The sequence below is a fragment of the Ambystoma mexicanum genome, chromosome 14 (genome assembly GCF_040938575.1).
Source record: "Ambystoma mexicanum isolate Mex_15411 chromosome 14, UKY_AmexF1_1, whole genome shotgun sequence".
NCBI classification, from domain to species: Eukaryota; Metazoa; Chordata; class Amphibia; order Caudata; family Ambystomatidae; genus Ambystoma; species Ambystoma mexicanum.
In genome coordinates this window covers 639,268,996-639,287,320 of record NC_090940.1, presented here as the reverse complement: position 1 = coordinate 639,287,320, position 18,325 = coordinate 639,268,996, and the positions used below count along the sequence as shown (strand labels likewise).

General features: G+C 54.4%; 1 protein-coding gene across 4 annotated transcripts in view; it reads right to left on the bottom strand.

Annotated features, from left to right (window-relative positions):
• KIF26A (kinesin family member 26A) overlaps positions 1-16,081 on the bottom strand; it is a 249,432-nt gene extending 233,351 nt beyond the window's left edge. Inside the window, exon 1 of one of the 4 annotated variants that reach the window (XM_069638136.1) lies at positions 15,277-16,081. In XM_069638136.1, coding sequence (XP_069494237.1) covers positions 15,277-15,414 — 138 coding nt within the window. In that variant the 5' untranslated portion in view covers positions 15,415-16,081. Of the gene's footprint in view, positions 1-2,644; positions 3,000-5,553; positions 5,813-15,276 lie in introns of those variants that run through there. The other 3 variants (XM_069638135.1, XM_069638133.1, XM_069638134.1) reach the window with 3 other exon arrangements.
• Positions 16,082-18,325: the final 2,244 nt, after the last annotated feature.

The window sequence follows — 18,325 nt, the reverse complement described above, 5'->3', positions numbered from 1 at the left end:
AATTCCCTAAGAGACTGTTCGATACCACGATCTATCCTGGGATTGCCTAAGAGGCTGTTTCACACCACGATCTAGCCTGGCATAGGCAAAGAGACTGTTTCACACGAGGAAATAATCGGGCATACCTAAGAGACAGTTTCACACCAGGATCTAACCTGGGATTGCCTAAGAGACTGTTACATACCAGGATATACACTGGGATTCCCTAAGAGACTGTTACACACCAGGATATAACCTGGGATTCCCCCACAGACTGTTACACACGAGAATATAAACTGGGATTCCCTAAGAGACTGTTCCATGCCAGGGTATAACCTGAGATTCCCTAAGAGACTGTTCCACACCAGGATATAATTTGGGATTCCCTAAGGGACTGTTCCACACAGGATATAACCGGGCATACTCCAAGAGACTGCTCTACACCAGGATACAACCTGGGATTCCATAAGAGACTGTTCCACACCATGATCTAGCCTGGGATTCCCTAAGAGACTGTTCCACATCAGGATATAACCTGGCATTCCTTAAGAGACTGTTTCACACCATGATCTAACCTGGGATTCCCTAAGAGACTGTTCCACACCAGGATATAAACTGGGATTCACTAAGAGACTGTGCTAAACCACAATCTAGCCTGAGGTTTCATAAGAGACAGTTCCACACTAGGTTATAACCTGGGATTCCCTAAGACTGTTCCACACCAGGATAAACTGGGATTCCCTAAGAGACTGTGCTAAACCACGATCTAGCCTGAGATTCCCTAAGAGACTGTTCCACACCAGGATATAAACTGGGATTCCCTAAGAGACTGTTCCACACCAGGATATAAACTGGGATTCCCTAAGAGACTATTCCACACCAGGATATAAACTGGGATTCCCTAAGAGACTGTTCCACACCAGGATATAACCTGGTATTATCTAAGAGACTGTTCCACACCAGGATATAAACTGGGATTCCCTAAGAGACTGTTCCACACCAGGATATAAACTGGGATTCCCTGAGAGACTGTTCCACACCAGTGCCCCACTCTCACAGTAGGGGTACAGCTGCGCGTGGCTCTGTACGTGGCATCCACACTCCCCAGTGCCCTTTGCGCGAGTCTTCGCCCACTGATTAGTGGACTTGGCATGTGCCCCTCAACGAAGTGACTCACACAGAGGGCCCTAAGCCTTTACCCCTCCGCCCGTGTGCCCAGCGCTCCATGCCCAATCTGCCCTGTGAAATCCTCCTGTCCCTCTGCCCCCCACCCCCTCCACCCATCTGCCCAGGGCACCAAGCTCAAATGATCGTCAAACAACGTGCTATGCCTGTGACCCCACTCCTGGCACCCACGCACCCCAACCTAAAGAGCACCTTCCCCTCCCCACAGCACGTGCCCCCCTGGGGCCCGCCAGTGCGTAAAGGCCACCACTGCTATGACCCGCAGCGGGCGGTTGGGGGGTTAGGGGCCAGGGGGGGAGGGAGAGGGGGGGGGGTCACCATAAGAACACACAAACGTCAATTTCACTGCGTTTTAGGCTGTGTACTTTCATTTTCCAAAATTCAAAAGCAACACACACCCAAACTCTCCGCACGCACACACACCCGCCCCCGCTTCCTCAAGGAGGGCTTATGTGGCACCCGACTGTCTAATAACAGGAGAAGCGTGTGCACTGGCAGTGCCCGGCTGCAATCACTGCTGCTGCTCTACCCAGAGCTAGCAAGCAAAGGTGAGAATTTGGAGGGTGTGGGGGCTGGAGGAGAGCTGACGCCTTATGCCCCCCACCCTGAAACTTTATTGCGCCCTCTTAAAATTCGAATCATGGTCTTGCCCACGCCCCTCCGAGACGCGGGCACTGCCCATTCTGTCTCTGTGTGCCACTCTTCCCCGTGCCAGAGTTCGGTGTGCCAGGAGAGCAGCCCAAAGCGCAAGTGTGTGAGAGCTCACGCATTGTGCGTGCCAACACACGCCCTCCCGCGGACAATCTGCGCCCACTCCAACACCATGTGCTGTCCAGAAGGGCGGCTAGTCCTTTGTCCTTAGTGAAGCGGGGCTGATGGGTCCATGTCTACAGGCCCTTATTCCTAGCTGCCTGCCATGATGTGGAGGGGGGGTGTGCATGATGAGCTGCCAGTGTACCTCCCCCCGCCCACCCTTCTATGTCCTCTGTACTAGGATGGCGCTGACAGCGTGCACAACCTCTGCCGCTGTGTGATGGGTTAGGATGTACCACCAGGGGCTTATCCAGCATTGCAATAGTGGGGGTGGGTGAGGGGCGGCCACGAATAAAGTCCTGATACTTGTCTCATTTGCGCCGCAGCAGTGCTTATTCATAGCCATGCCTTAGAAGCAAACCACATTCTATAATAAGCTAGCCTGTCAGTGTGACCTAACTATACACTATATACACCGTCATAGAAATAGGTTGAGCAATAAGCCTATGGCTTTAGTTGTATTCTCCCCACCCTGCATGCAAAGTCACAAACGCATGAATGTAGCCTTACACCCCCCTAAAGCCATAGTCACTGTTTCACAAAGCCTACATCATTATGCACCCTTCTCGCTGCTGATCACTCCCTCCCATTCCCATTTCGAAATGGAAAAAAGTCCCTGGTAAAAGTAACCCCCTCACTCCCATCAGTGCCGAGCCTAATGGCTCACATTGAAATGCTCTGTTGAGACAGAGCAACGTGAGACCCCCTCTGCTTCCCGGAGCTCCGTGGGACATTGTCCTGGCAGTGGGGCTCCTTGGGGCATTGTCCTGGCAGTGGGGGTCCTTGGGACATTGTCCTGGTAGTGGGGATCCTTGGGACATTGTCCTGGCAGTGGACCTCCATGAGACATTGTGCTGTCAGCAGAGCTCCTTGGGACATTGTCCTGGCAGAAGAGCTCCATGGGGCATTGTCCTGGCACCGGGCTCTTTGGGGCATTGTTCTGGCAGTGGGGCACCTTGGGGCATTGTCCTGGCAGTGGAGCTCCTTTGGACATTGTCCTGGTAGCGGAGCTCCTTGGGACATTGTCCTGGCAGCGGGGCACCTTGGGGCATTGTCCTGGCAGTGGGGCTCCTTGGGACATTTTCCTGGCAGTGGAGCTCCTTGGGACATTGTCCTGGCAGCGGGGCTCCTTGGGGCATTGTCCTGGCAATGCGGCTCCTTGGGGCATTGTCCTGGCAGCGGGGCACCTTGGGGCATTGTCCTGGCAGTGGGGCTCCTTGGGACATTTTCCTGGCAGTGGAGCTCCTTGGGACATTGTGCTGGCAGCGGAGCTCCTTGGGACATTGTCCTGGCAATGCGGCTCCTTGGGGCATTGTCCTGGCAGCGGGGCACCTTGGGGCATTGTCCTGGCAGCGGGGCTCCTTGGGACATTTTCCTGGCAGTGGAGCTCCTTGGGACATTGTCCTGGCAGCGGGGCTCCTTGGGGCATTGTTCTGGCAATGCGGCTCCTTGGGGCATTGTCCTGGCAGCGGGGCTCCTTGGGGCATTGTCCTGGCAGCGGGGCTCCTTGGGGCATTGTCCTGGCAGTGGGGCTCCTTGGGACATTGTCCTGGCAGCGGGGCTCCTTGGGGCATTGCCCTGGCAGTGGAGCTCCTTGGGGCATTGTCCTGGCAGTGGGGCTCCTTGGGACATTGTTCTGGTAGTGGGGCTCCTTGGGGCATTGTCCTGGCAGTGGGGCTCCTTGGGACATTGTCCTGGCAGTGGGGCTCCTTGGGACATTGTCCTGGCAGTGAGGCTCCTTGGGGCATTGCCCTGGCAGTGGAGCTCCTTGGGACATTGTGCTGGCAGCGGAGCTCCTTGGGGCATTGTCCTGGCACCGAGCTCTTTGGGGCATTGTTCTGGGAGTGGGGCACCTTGGTGCATTGTCCTGGCAGTGGAGCTCCTTGGGACATTGTGTTGGCAGCGGAGCTCCTTGGGGCATTGTCCTGGCAGTGGGGCTCCTTGGGGAATTGTCCTGGCAGAAGAGCTCCATGGGGCATTGTGCTGGCAGCGGAGCTCCTTCGGACATTGTGCTGGTAGAAGAGCTCCATATGGCATTGTCCTGGCACCGGGCTCTTTGGGGCATTGTTCTGGCAGTGGGGCACCTTGGGACATTGTCCTGGCAGCGGAGCTCCTTGGGACATTGTCCTGGCAGGGGGCACTTTGGGACATTGTCCTGGCAGCGGAGCTCCTTGGGACATTGTGCTGGCAGCGGAGCTCCTTGGGACATTGTCCTGGCAATCCGGCTCCTTGGGGCATTGTGCTGGCAGCGGGGTTCCTTGGGGCATTGTCCTGGCAGGGGGCACTTTGGAACATTGTCCTGGCAGCGGAGCTCCTTGGGACATTGTGCTGGCAGCGGAGCTCCTTGGGACATTGTCCTGGCAATGCGGCTCCTTGGGGCATTGTCCTGGCAGCGGGGCTCCTTGGGGCATTGTCCTGGCAGTGGAGCTCCTTGGGGCATTGTCCTGGCAGCGGGGCTCCTTGGGGCATTGTCCTGCCTGGGGGACACCTCTCCCATTGGGCACCTGAACAGGCGAGGTGTCCCACTTACAAAGGTCCTGGTCTGGCTCTCACACACACGCACACGCCACCGGGCCCCTCCAGCGCTCTGGGATGGGTTAGTGCTCGCGTGACTGCTCTCTGACATCTCACAGCGTGTGCTGTCATCGTACTCATCGTCAGCTGCTTTCTGCTAAGGTAGCACGCACTGCACGTGGCCAATATGCTTCTGGTGGTGCGTGCTGGGGTAGCACAGCTTGCCCTGCGTTGGTACTATCCCCCAACTACCTTGTGCTAGGGACTGGGTTGCACACGGTACATTTTGCTAGTACACCTGGGTGCAAGGGTAGCACACAGTACACATTGTCAGTAAGTCGCCACTACTGTGTGATAGGGTAGCACGCACCCCTCCAGTGCTCTGTGCTGGGGTAGCACACAGTACACATTTTCAGTAACACACCCGTACTGTGTGCTAGGGTAGCAGGCACCCCACCAGGGTTCTGTGCTGGGTTAGCACACAGTACACATATTCAGTAATACACCAGTACTGTGTGCTAGGGTAGCACGCACCCCTCCAGTGCTCTACACCAGGTTAGGACACAGTACAATCTGTCATTGGGGGCCGGCTGCTTTGCACTGAGGTAGCGCGTAGTTCGTCCCTCAAGCTCTCAGCTCATGCGGGACACCCCCTCCCAGTGCACACCTGCGTGGCGGGAGGGGGGGGCTGTGCTCAGTTAGTAACCCATGTACTGTGTGTCCGCGCGTCCATCTTTGGCTGCTAAGGCGCTGCGTTGGCCCGTACATCACCTCGCCTTTATCTGCTCAGTGCTGGGCTCGCGGTGCGTGCACGCACACCCTGCATAAAGGCACACCTTTGGCCTATGTGCTATCCTGTCAGATTGCACCCCCACCCAGACTTTTTGTTCCACGGGTGCACCCCATGAGCCCCCCTTCAGTCTGTGTGCTGCCATTTCAGTATAACACACTCCAGAAACCCATACCCTCCAGTGTGCACGCGTGCAGCCTGCGTGTGCTGCACAGCCGGCGTGCACGGTACCCCGGCACCCCTCCCCAGGCTGCCCCGTGCCCCTGACTCACCCCACAGACGGGATCCCGGCCGCCCGCTGCCCCTGGGGCAGAGACGAGCATCCTCGGCTCCCCGTCCAGGTCCTGCCCGGCGGGGGGCGCAGGGGGCTCTACAAGGGCCCGGGGGCGGCGGGGGCTCCAGCCTCGCCCTGATGCTGCTGCAGACGGGTGCCTGCTCCCATGGTGTCTCCGCGCGCGGCAGGCGGAGAAAGTTTGGCCTCCGAGTCTGAGCCGCCCGCGGGGGGCACCGGGGGAGGAGCCCCGAGCCTGAGCTGGGAGGGGCGGAAATGGCCGAGCACAGGAGGCGCGGCAGGGGAGAGGCTCTGGTTTATGAGGGCTTTTATCAGCCCTCAGTGCCTGAAGGGAGGTGGGGGATGCGGAGGGCTGCAGACCACCGAGCGCTGGCAGGGGGTGTGGGGGGGGGGGGGGGGGGTGAGGGTGAGGGGGGGACTTCGCTCCGTCTGAGGATACAGTCCCCACCTCGGCCCCAGCTGCTGCGGGACCAGAGTGGCTGAGCCCCGAGGCTTCCCACCCAGTGGGCATTGTGTGCACAGAGCACCACACACGTGTCACGAGGCATTCAGGAAAAAGGGCATTGTCTGTAGGAATCAAACCCTACCCCTCCCTTAAATATGCACAAGGTACCATGCACCACCCACGCGCACATATGAACATGGTACATGCTCCCCAACACACACACGAACATGGTAACATGCACCCTCCACAAATGCCCATGGTAACGTGCACACGCACCCACACACAGACACACACATATGCACATGGTAACATGCTGCCCCTTCTACCACACACACACATGCACATGTTAACATACTGCACATCACACTCGCACATATGCACATGGTAGCATGCATAGCCGCACATGTACATGGTGACATGCACGTCCACCAACACACACACACATCCAACACACACACATATGCACATAGTAAAATTCATTCCCACACACATGTGGATGGTAATTTGCACCCTACGCACACACATACACATGGTAACATTCACCCCCACACACACGCACATGGTAACATTCACAGACACACACACACACACGCACATGGTAACATGCCGCCACTCCCTCCACACACATATATGTACATGGTAACATGCACCCTCCTACACACATGCAGATATTAACATGATGTATATCACACTCGCACACATGGTAACATGCACAGCCACCAGCACACACATATGCATAGTAGCATTCATTCCCATGGTAACATGCACCCATACACACATATGCACACGGTAACTCCTCCTACACACGCACCTGGTAACATGTTGACCCCTCCTACACACATTGTAACAAGCAACACCGCCACCCCTCCACACACACAATCGTCCGCCTTTTCGCCTTTAACGCCAGTGCCCGCGTCGGACAATCCGTGGCGTTTTCTGCACCTTCACGTGGTGCCAGAGTTACCAAGCCTGCAGCGTCTCTCCCCCCCTGCCCCCATCAATTGTGATTCTCGGGGGTTCCCGTCAGAAAGTGCCCAGAAGCCTCCACCTTGAGTGTTTCGTGGTAGACCAGCTCCGCAGAACCAGGCTCTGGAGTTGCTAAGTCAATATGTGCCTGGGGAGGGCGGGGGCACCAGCTGGGAGGGGGGGGCGCGGCTCTAACACTGCGCGGGGGTATGTCCTGCGCGGCCCTTGTGGTACCCACGCCCAGTGTGGGCATGAGGTGACCCCGGACCTTGAGCACTGAGCCGGGGAAGTCCCCGCACAGCAGTGCTGCAGCGCCATCTGGCGGCCAAGAAAGGAACGAGCGCTTAAGATCCGTGCAGGGCCAGCAGACACTTTATTCCCTAAAATAGCACGAGGTGGCTGACGGGGAGGGCGTCACGCGCTCAGAGCTCCCCACATTACCCTTTATCAAATAATACCACGTGTCAGGCTGTGACATCTCTGAGCACATCTGTAATCACTCTGCTTACGACACCACCCACTACTGACACCGCCGGTCTGCCCTGTAATATTGCGCTACCTGGGCAGCTCAGTGCCGAAGGCCATCCGCCAGTGGGGCGCTTATTGAAGGCATGGCCCGCTTTTCAGATTCAGAAAGAGAGCAAAGGACCTGGGAGACATATACGCGTGGCGTATGGGTGGGCAGGCACCTGTCGGGGTGGAGGCGGTGGTTAAGTGGCGTTCGCTATGGGGGAGGATGCCGCGAATATTGGAAGGAAGCCCTAGAAACAAGAGCCCTCCCTGGAGACTGGCTGGCTCCGGCCCACTTAAAGCGCAGTCTGCACTGTTGGATCGCCCCTGTCTGGACTTCTGATATTCTAGCATCCCGAGGACTCTCAAAGTGCTTGGTCACCAGAGTCCAGAATCTAGCGGCCTGACTCATAGCGCCCAGAGCTGGGCACGCGCCTCTTCAGTGGCGCTTGGGGAAGGTGAGACCAGAACTCTAAACCATGTGTACACTGCAAAAGACACTGAAAGGGCAGGTCCTGACTCCTGATTCTAGTCCAGCCGGGACCTGCCTCTTCCAACCTGCTGCCAACCTGGGTCAGAAAAATCTAGAGGATGGTCGCTCCATGCCTGCAGAATACCCGTCTCTACGGTTACTGCTCGAAACTTACCTCAGCATAAGGGCACAAGTTCGATGGGCTGAGACCTCTACTATTTATAAAAGGAGGGTCAGTCCCCATGAGGCTGGAGGGGGGTGCAGCAGCCCAGCAGAGTGGCATGCTGGGCTGCAAAAAACAATCATTATGCACAGCAGCAAAGCTGCAGACTGTGCCAGTGCCGAATAATGACTACAAGCAGGGGTCTAGCACATAGACTCATCTAGAGCATGGGGCCTACATGAAATTCCTCCTTCCAGTGTCGGCAGTGGCTTTCCATGTGGATTACTACTGTGTGGCAGAAAAGAAACAGGTTCTGCTTCCAATCAAGTCAACGGAAGCCAAACAGCCAGCTACGCCCCAGTTCACTAAAAGGGACAGGTATTGCCTTTCCGTCACTTCCTGTGGTGTTGTGCATCCTGTATGCTAATTAGCCCGCATGGACATTATTTCACTACTGTAATGCTTGCAGACTTCCACAATGCAGACAGCAGTATGGCAGGTGTGCTGGGCTCATTTCACCTGTAATTCTGCCACCTCACAGTGGAGCTTACACAGAGTTCCTTTCCTTGTGCTGCACGGCACATGGGTAGCTCTCCACAGCTTGGAGCGGCCAAACACTCGCTGAACCATGAGGGGGCAAAGGGCGGTTCCGGACAATAAGCACAACATTGTGTGGGTGCGGAGGCAGCTGGACGGCGGCCATGCCGGGAGGAAGTCATCACATCAAGGGCCCATGAAAGAAAATGGTAGGGCCCCTGAGCTTTCCTCCATCTGACGGCTTTGCGTATATCAAACATGGCCGCCATGTGGATTGGGTCATCCTTGGTGTGGTATGGTACAGCACTTGTTGAGTGCAGACATTCACGCCGCCAAGCGGTATTATGGCGCTGAAACAGCAGGTACAGAGTGACCCAGACCGGAAGCATGAAGAGGAAGAGTCATCAGCGGGCCCTGAGCTCAGGCGGGATCCTTCATGTATGGTCCATTTGTAGGCAAGTAGGCCAGTACCTAAGCTGGTGTGGAGAGTACATGAGTCGCCGTCAGTGGGTAGGCGCTGCTCGCCACCCAGGAAAGAGTAGACGCCGCTTGCGTTGAGGCATTTGAAGGATGGCTGCTTATGCGGCTTCCGTTATTCCCGCATACACCCTGCAGACCAATGAGGGAGAGGAGAGAACTTGCTTCTTACTCCCACACTCCCACGACACTTCTGAGTCACGCAAGAAGAGTCGGCCACTCCCTGGCAGACACCGCCGCACCAATGGGAGCAGAGAGACATCGCAGCAGCCACTCACAAACCCATGACGGAGCTGGGCAGGGCTCGTTGACCCAGCCATGGCTTTCCGACTTCCCACAATGATGTGTCTGAGGAACGATTCCATGCGATGAATCTCAGTGGAGGCCATTTGCATAGTTCTGGGTCATCCTGTAAACCCAACGGAGCTTGTCATTCGGCGCGGGTCTGATCCAGCCATCCTTCTTTGCCTCCAAAACCCTATGAGGCCCGCCCTAGGGACAGCAACTATAGCTAGCGCTGATGTCCTGTAGGGTACCCTCTCATACCCCATACACTGATGATCCAAGCAGGGGAGGAATTGGGCTGGAACAACATGAAGCTCCGCTCCTGCAAAAACTGTTTTGTCGGAGTGCCGATCCGTGTAGACACAAGGACGGTGTTCAGGAAACTACCAGCACCCACCCACGTGCCTGACCTTTTTGGGCTGATTAGTCGAGCCTAGCCAGCCACCTAAACCCTAGACCGGCAAAAAGACACATATGCATCCCTAATCGAAAACTCTTAGAACTTCCAGCACACTGACTACGGTCACGAGGGCGTTCCAACCACAAAGCGCATTGAGGGCATGCAAATATATATAGAATAACCAAATACAATGCATCTGAAAGTCGCCCTTTGCTCAACAACAAAGATCCGACAATGGAGCCATCCAACTTTGTATATATGTCTCATGCTGTGCACACATTTTACTGTCAGGGTGACTATTCTGACAGAGGAAACGAGCACCACACCAAGTGTGCATTGCATGCTCAGAAGAAATGAAGGAAAAATGACTAGCACTGATAAATTGGTGGTCGTTCTTATGTTCCCAAAATGCACTTTGTTTTTATGCAAAGCAGCCAGCATCCTATATTCAGGGCCTGCACATAATTCAAAATGAATCCCTCCCCCTTTCCCGCCCACACCACTGACACTCCCAACCCCTGTGAATGGGGGCGGTCCCCCAGTAAATGTCAATTTCCAGCACTGGACGCACATAGCTTGCATGTTCTCTCCCACACACCCAACATGCTCACAGACCTTCTGCTCCAAAATGTCTTTACTAATACTCACTTTTTGTACATCGCAACATGCAGGGGGAGACCACTTCAGAGCGCACCCTGCACAGTGAACTCACCCTCTGTTCCGGCATTTTTGGTGCTGTGTCATGGTCGTTCAGAGTGGACTTAAATTGGTTATTTAGGTCGTGCTTCAAGCTGGATGCCAGCCTCTAAGCACTGGACCGGGACTGAAACCCATGCTGCTCAGTGTTGCCCTGTTCCCAAGGCAAGCACTTGCCCATCGCCACCCCCCCAGCCCAGCGTACCTGAGGGAGGCCTCCTGGAACTTGGACGCAACTAGGACTGCCACGCCCCAAGCTCCTACCACATCTCCCCGCCATATAAATGCACGTACTGTGTACATAACGTATCCTGTTGGGTTGGTTGGCATGTCACACTGTCTATCACATGGTTGGGCAAATCCAGAAAGATGAAAAGTATGGCTGCCACATGGTAGCCGCCCGGGCATCTTTACGCACCTGGATCTCAAGCTTTCTAGGTCCCAAACGCAGCTTGTGCCACCTGCCCTGTGCAGTCACCCACAATGGTTTAGCAGGCATGTGGCATATTCGCCCACACCCCCAGTTGCCGAAGGTCTGCGTGGCGCTGCTGCGTGATCACGCTCTAACGGTGGCACAGCTCACCCGAAATAGGGGCCTTGCTTGACCCCAAGCTCACCTACCCTGTGCTCACCTGGACCCTCCAGCACAAACCTTGAACTCACCCTCGGTTACTGGTGCACACACACTCTGCCACCTCGCGAGACCTCGTCGCCCCTGCCCGGCCTCGCTCCCACACGCACAGGTCTATGGGGGGGCCTCTGATGGATGAACTTAAATATCGGTCAGTGTCAAAGCATGATTGGACAGGAGTAACAGCTCGGGGGCTTACACAAGGTTTTCAGCCCAAGGTGCTTTTTTCAGGGCAACATTTTTAAATAAAATAGTTGTTTTGGACGCCTTTGTCAAGAAGGCCATTGGTTGGGTTTGGTTACTATGCAGACGAGTAAGAGCAGTGGTTGTGGGGTCTAATGCGGTGTCCAGCCGCTCCATAGAGCTCGATCTGAGGGTCCTCTACAAGGTGATGCTATGGAATGACAGCCATTCCAGGGGGATTCTATGCAAGTACAGTCATTCCAGGGGGCTTCTTTGGAATGACAGCCATTCCAGGGGGATGTAATGGAATGACAGCCATTCCAGGGGGATTTCATGGAATGACAGCCATTCCAGGGGGATTCTATGGAAGAGCAGCCATTCCAGGGGGATTCTATGGAATGACAGCCATTCCAGGGAGTTTCTATGAAATTACAGCAATTCCAGGGGGATTTTATGGAATGACAGCCATTCCAAGGGGATTTCATGGAATGACAGCCATTCCAGGGAGATTCTATGGAAGGGCAGCCATTCCAGGGTGGTTCTATGGAATGACAGCCATTCCAGGGGGATTCTATGGAAGTACAGCCATTTCTGGGGTATTCTATGGAATGACAGCCATTCCAGGGAGTTTCTATGAAATTACAGCAATTCCAGGGGGATTTTATGGAATGACAGCCATTCCAGGGGGATTTCATGGAATGACAGCCATTCCAGGGGGATTTTATGGAATGACAGCCATTCCAGGGGGATTTCATGGAATGACAGCCATTCCAGGGGGATTTCATGGAATGACAGCCATTCCAGGGAGATTCTATGGAATCACAGCCATTCCAGGGGAATTTCATGGAATTACAGCCATTCCAGAGGGATACCATGGAATAACAGCCATTCTAGGGGGATTCTATGGAATTACAGCCATCCAGGAAGATTGTATGGAATTACTGCCATTCCAGGGGAATTCTATTGAAATATTCCAGGGGGACTCTATGGAATTACAGCCATTCTAGGGGGATTCCATGGAATTACAGCCATTCAAGTGAGATTCCATGGAATTGCAGCCATTCCAGGGCAATTCTATTGAATTAATCGAGGTGGACTCCATGGAATTACAGCCATTCAAGTGGGACGCTATGGAATTACAACCATTCCAGGGGGATTTCATGGAATTACAGCCATTCCAAGGGGATTCTATGGAATTACAGCCATTCTAGGGGGATTCTATGGAATTACTGTCATTCCAGGGGGATTTCATGGAATTACAGCCATTACAGGGGGATTCTATGGAATTACAGCCATTCCAGGGGAATTCCATTGAATTATTCCAGGGGGATTCCATGGAATTGCAGCCATTCCAAGGGGATTCTATGGAATTACAGCCATTCTAGGGGGATTCTATGGAATTACTGTCATTCCAGGGAGATTTTATGGAATTACAGCCATTCCAGGGGTATTCTATTGAATTATTCCAGAGGGATTCCATGGAATTACAGCCATTCCTGAGGTATTTTATTGAATTATTCCAGGGGGATTTCATGGAATTGCAGCCATTCCACTGAGATTCTATGAAATGACTGCCATTCCAGGGGGATTTCATGGAATTACAGCCATTACAGGGGGATTCTGTGGAATTACAGCCATTCTAGGGGGATTCTATGGACTTACAGCCATTCCAGGGGAATTCCATTGAATTATTCCAGGGGGATTCCATGGAATTGCAGCCATTCTAGGGGGATTCTATGGAATTACAGCCATTCCAGGGGAATTCCATTGAATTATTCCAGAGGGATACCATGGAATAACAGCCATTCCAGGGGGATTCTATGGAATTACAGCCATTCCAGGAAGATGGTATGGGATTACAGCCATTCCAGGGGAATTCTATTGAAATATTCCAGAGGGACTCTATGGAATTACAGCCATTCTAGGGGAATTCTATTGAATTAATCCAGGGGGAATCCGTGGAATTACAGCCACTCGAGTGGGAAGCTATGGAATTACAGTCATTCCAGGGAGATTTTATGGAATTACAGCCATTCCAAGGGTATTCTATTGAATTATTCCAGGGGATTTCATGGAATTGCAGCCATTCTACTGAGATTCTATGAAATTACTGCCATTCCAGGGGGATTTCATGGAATTACAGCCATTCAAAGGGGATTACATGGAATTACAGCCATTCCAGGGGAATTTCATGGAATTACAGCAATTCTATGGGGATTTCATGGAATTGCACACAGCCATTCCAGGGGGATTTCATGGAATTGCAGCCATTCTAGGGGAGTGCTATGGAATTACAGCAATTCGAGGGGGATTTCATGGAATTGCAGTCATTCCCTGGAGATTCTATGAAATGGCATCCATTCCAGGGGAATAACATGGAATTATCGCCACTCCAGGGGGATTTCATAGAACTGCAGCCACATTCCAGGGGGATTTCGTAAAATTACAGCCATTCTAGGGGGATGCTATGGAATTAAAGTCATTCCAGTGGGATTCTATGGAATTACAGCCATTCCAGTGGGATTCTATGGAATTACATCCAGTCCAGGGTAATGTCATAGAAGTATTTGCCATTCTGGGGGCGGGGCGGGGGGGATATCATGGGATTACAGCCGTTCCAGTGGCGGATTCTATGGAATTACAACCATTCCAGAGGGATTTCTTAGATTTAGAACCATTCCAGGGGGATTCTGCAGCCATTTCAGGGGGGTTAAATGGAATGATTGCCATTCCAGATATATGTCATGGGATTACAGCCATTCCAGGGGGATTACATGGAATCTCAGCCATTCCAGGGGGATTTCATGGAATTGCAGCCATAACAGAGAGTTTATAAATAAGTATAGCAATTCGGATGAAATTCTAAGAAATTAGAGTCATTCCAAGAAATATTTATAAAATAAAATGCCATTCCAGGGATTTTACAAATCTATGACAATTCAAATGGATCACAGCCATTCCAGGGAGTTTATATAGAATCACAACTATTCCATGGAATTCCCAAGTGAATAGATACACTCCATAGAATTGCAACCATTCCAAGGAAATTCTAAAGAATTACAGCCATTGCAGGTCATTTCAGGACGGAGGAGGGGCTGCCTTGTAGAGTTTTCCAAAATGTAATGCCACCGGTTGGGTGGGTGGGCGCTATTAGGGGTGGGAGGCCCCTAAACAAGCACCAGCGCCCCCCACAGGTACTCACTTCAGCCACTGTGGAAGGGTAAAGGCTGAGCGGGTCTTTTCGGCACACGAGTAACACGTGTATTTAAACACGGCGTTCCCTAACGGAGGCTGTCATAGACCGCAAGCCCGCAGCAGCTAGCGCTCAACCCACCGAGCTATCGTCCCCGCCAGTGTTCTGCGTGCTCGGTTAAAGAGCTGGCGATGAATGTTCCAGGGCTTAGCTCTCCCGCTCCCCGACATTGGGCTCGTCATTGCCCCCCCCTCCATTTCCCAGGAGCTGGAACCGGGAGGTGTCCCCTGGCGGGGCCCAATGCGTTCGCTCTAGTTCCCGCGTCCGCCCCTCTTCACTCGGGGGCATACATATTTCATGTTCCATAAGAGGGTAAGAAACGCTTATTTTCACTGCGACCCTGCCTCCGAGGAATAGCCCCCAAAAGCCCCGTCTCCCTGGGCTCTAGGCGCTCTCCCAGGTGCGATGCGAAGGGCCCTTCTGCTCTGCCTGCAATCGCCGACACAGCCGGAGATATCGCTCAAAATGGGGTGATATGTCCTTCCCCTACTTGGTCTTGCTGGGGGGCACTTCTGGAAAGGAGCCCCACGTGGGGGTGGCAGTTTGTGACACAAGGGGTCTAGGAGAAGGATGGGGAGCGCGCCCCGAATAGCACGGGGTGGGTTGTGCAAGTACTCGCAGGCGGGCGCATGCATTCGTGGGGTTCGCGGACTTTGGGGTGGCGGTGCGTGCGGCACCCACTTACCCGTCCTTTCCTCCGCAGCAGGTGGCTGGTGAAGCCGAAAATGAAGTCCGAGTCCAGGCACAGGCCACCGAGGTCCAGCAGGCCGGCTGGCTTCCGGGTGGGGCTGCACGCGTCCCCGCCGGGCTCCTGACAATCCATGACGCGCGGGTGGCTGGGTGGGCACAGCTCAGCCTTTCATCCTGCACTCATGTGCACACAGATCCGGAGCCCCTCCTACGCAGGCTCACCTTTGCGATGAGCTCATGCTGGTCCCACCCTTCTCTGCAAGGACACAATACTCCGACTCAGCCTTTCATCCTGAAGTGGTGCGCACAGATCTCTGCGGGCGCCTTGGCGGTGACAAGCGACCCCTCACTGTCCCACCGGGGTTTGATGTGTAATCCGGGGCCAGCCAGGGCCCATTTTGCGCACAAGATCCCCGCTCACCCTTTCATCCTCAAGTGGCGTGCACAGGTGTCTCCTCCACGATACATCCACGTGCAGGCATTTATGGCGAGGTCCCACAAGGTCTGCACTCTGCGCGTGTCCTCCGAGGACAGAAAACCTGCTCAGCCTTTCATCCTAAAGTGATGTCCACAAGTGTCTGTCACGCGATATATCCACGTGCAATGAACTATGGCCACGCGGCTCTGGGGTCCCCGCACAGGGCGGCCATCGCGGCTGTCCACCCTACGGGGGCCTGGGGGCACCAACACCTGTCAGCAGGGCGGCATCGTTCCTGCTGCTTCCCCGCAGGCGGCAGCGCTCCTCCTGCCCGGCGTGTGGGCACAGTCCAGGCAAGTGCTGCGCGGAAGCACTTCACACGCGCCACGCACTGTCTGATCCCAGAGCTGGGGCTGGCGGGGGCCAATCAGCGAGCTCCCCATCCCCCGTCATCGGGGGGAGGCAGGGAAAACGGCAGGAGCGCGCGCGTGTGTCGATACATTCAGATGGGCTGCGCTGGGACTGGGAGGCACTGGGAGTGGACCAGTGCCGGTGGCTGAGCGGAGGGTGCGGCGGCTGCCGGTGTGCGAGTGATTGGAAGACGTGCACCCCCCGCAGGGACGGGCACTGCAGCTCCGCCACACACCCCCGAGCACCGAGGGGACTGTGCACACGAGGCAGGTGCCCGCACAGGGGAGCGCGGCCCGGCGCTGCGGAGGGGGCAGCCTGGTGCGCCCTGCCACCTGGACTGAGAGCATGCAGTGTGTGTATGTGTGTGTGTGTGTGCTGGGAGGGGGGCGCTCGCCTCCTGCCGCTGCAGCAGGAGGCACGGCGAGCGCCTTGTCCTCCTCCAGGTGAAAGACAGTGCAGCCTGTGCTTGGGGGCTACCTTCGGCAGGAGCTGAGAGTTCATTTGCAGGCGCAGGGAGATGGGGGGTGGGGGGAAATACTGCGGCACCGTGTGTGAGGGGGTCCGTTTCCGTCGGGTGTGGATGACCACTCCAGCCGCTGCAGGAGCGAAGGCCCTTCTCCTGCCGCTGGCGGTGTGTGTGTGGATACCGCCGACCCCAGCTGCAGGGACTGGCAGTGTGGGGGCAGGGGACGCCCCCTGCCGCTGCAGCAGCACCCGGCTGCATGTCTGTACGGAGAGCACTCTTCTGCAGGACCCATGTGTCCTGCTGCAGGAGAGCGGGGTGTGCGTGGAGTGTTTCCCCGTGCTGCAGGACCGTGCCGCCGTGTGTCTCTGCGGAGTCCCTGCAGCCTCTTTATCTCACGCAATCTCGCCCCTATGTCAAATCCGGGAGTAGCCGACTCAGCCTTTCAGCCAACATTTGCTATCAAGTAACTCTCGTGTTTGTTTTATTGTCTCGGTATTATTGTATCGTATCTCAATTTTGTGCAAGGTTTTCTTAATAAACCATCCTCAATATTAAATGGTAATAATAAAAACACTGAGGAGGTTATTAACGCAGTGCTTAGATGCGGCGGGATCCGGCTGTAAGCGCTGTATAAAAATGGCATGCTCCTATAATTTGTGGATGCTCCGACTGTAATGCGTGTGGCGCTCTCATGCCACTCCCATGCAGTGCACGTGTGTGTGGACGGGTATCTGCAACAGATGAACCCCCTCCCCCCCGCCCCCACCACCGCTTTCACAGGTTTGCCTTGTACAGAAGAGGGGAGTGGTGCTCTGATGCCCATGACATCACCCCCGAAGCAGGAACTGGCACCCCCGCCCCCTTCCCTCCATCAGCATCTCTGCCACGTTCGTTGCCACAACTCACGATGGCACCCGAACACGCCACCCGAGTTCGCATAACCCCTCCGGCCTGATGCCCAAGTCCCCCGGACTGAGTCGGACGCCTCCATCTTCTAGGAGCTAGACACGGGATGAAATACATGTTGCACAGCATCAAACATATTGCCCCAAGCTATCCCCCTGGCCTAATACTGGGTTTGCCTGGTGAGACGGATCGCCAACTGCAAGGGGTTAAAACATATAGCTTTAAAAACAAAAGACTATATGAAATGATGCAGGTAATTCTGTTTCTAAAAGGGACACTTAGTCCCCTCTTCCATAAATCTTCATGCCAAAATTATACAGCAAACCTGTGCATTTGCTGAGAATAGTCTCCTGACACCCCCAGTACCAGCCCTGCACAGGGCAGGTTCAAAGGTCACATGTGCATTCATGAAAGCTGCTGGAAAACCAAGTGGCAAGAAGAAGTGGTTTTTCAATCTTCCGAACCTCTGATTCAAATTGTAATAACTGTATAATTTAGCCAGCCTGGTGGCACAAGAATCTTTAAATACAAAGCTTGCCTGGTTGTGCATGGTGGCTACTAGGATCACACAAGTATACATCCATGGCAATTTGATGCCATTCTAGTGTCAGTTATGTGTGCAGGGTCCAGCAGTAACCCAGGGTAATCCAGACGTGGACCCATTGCTCACTGTGTTTTACAGAGGCTCAGCTTCACCTCCCTGACAATGACCAGCAAGGCCGAAACATGTGTCTGGGGTTGCTGATGGTGCTCTTGTTCAGAGGAGATTTGCCTAGCATTTCGATGGTGGACTGCCCTTGTGCATTGGATAAAGAGTGATATGCAAATGGATATTTCTACTCT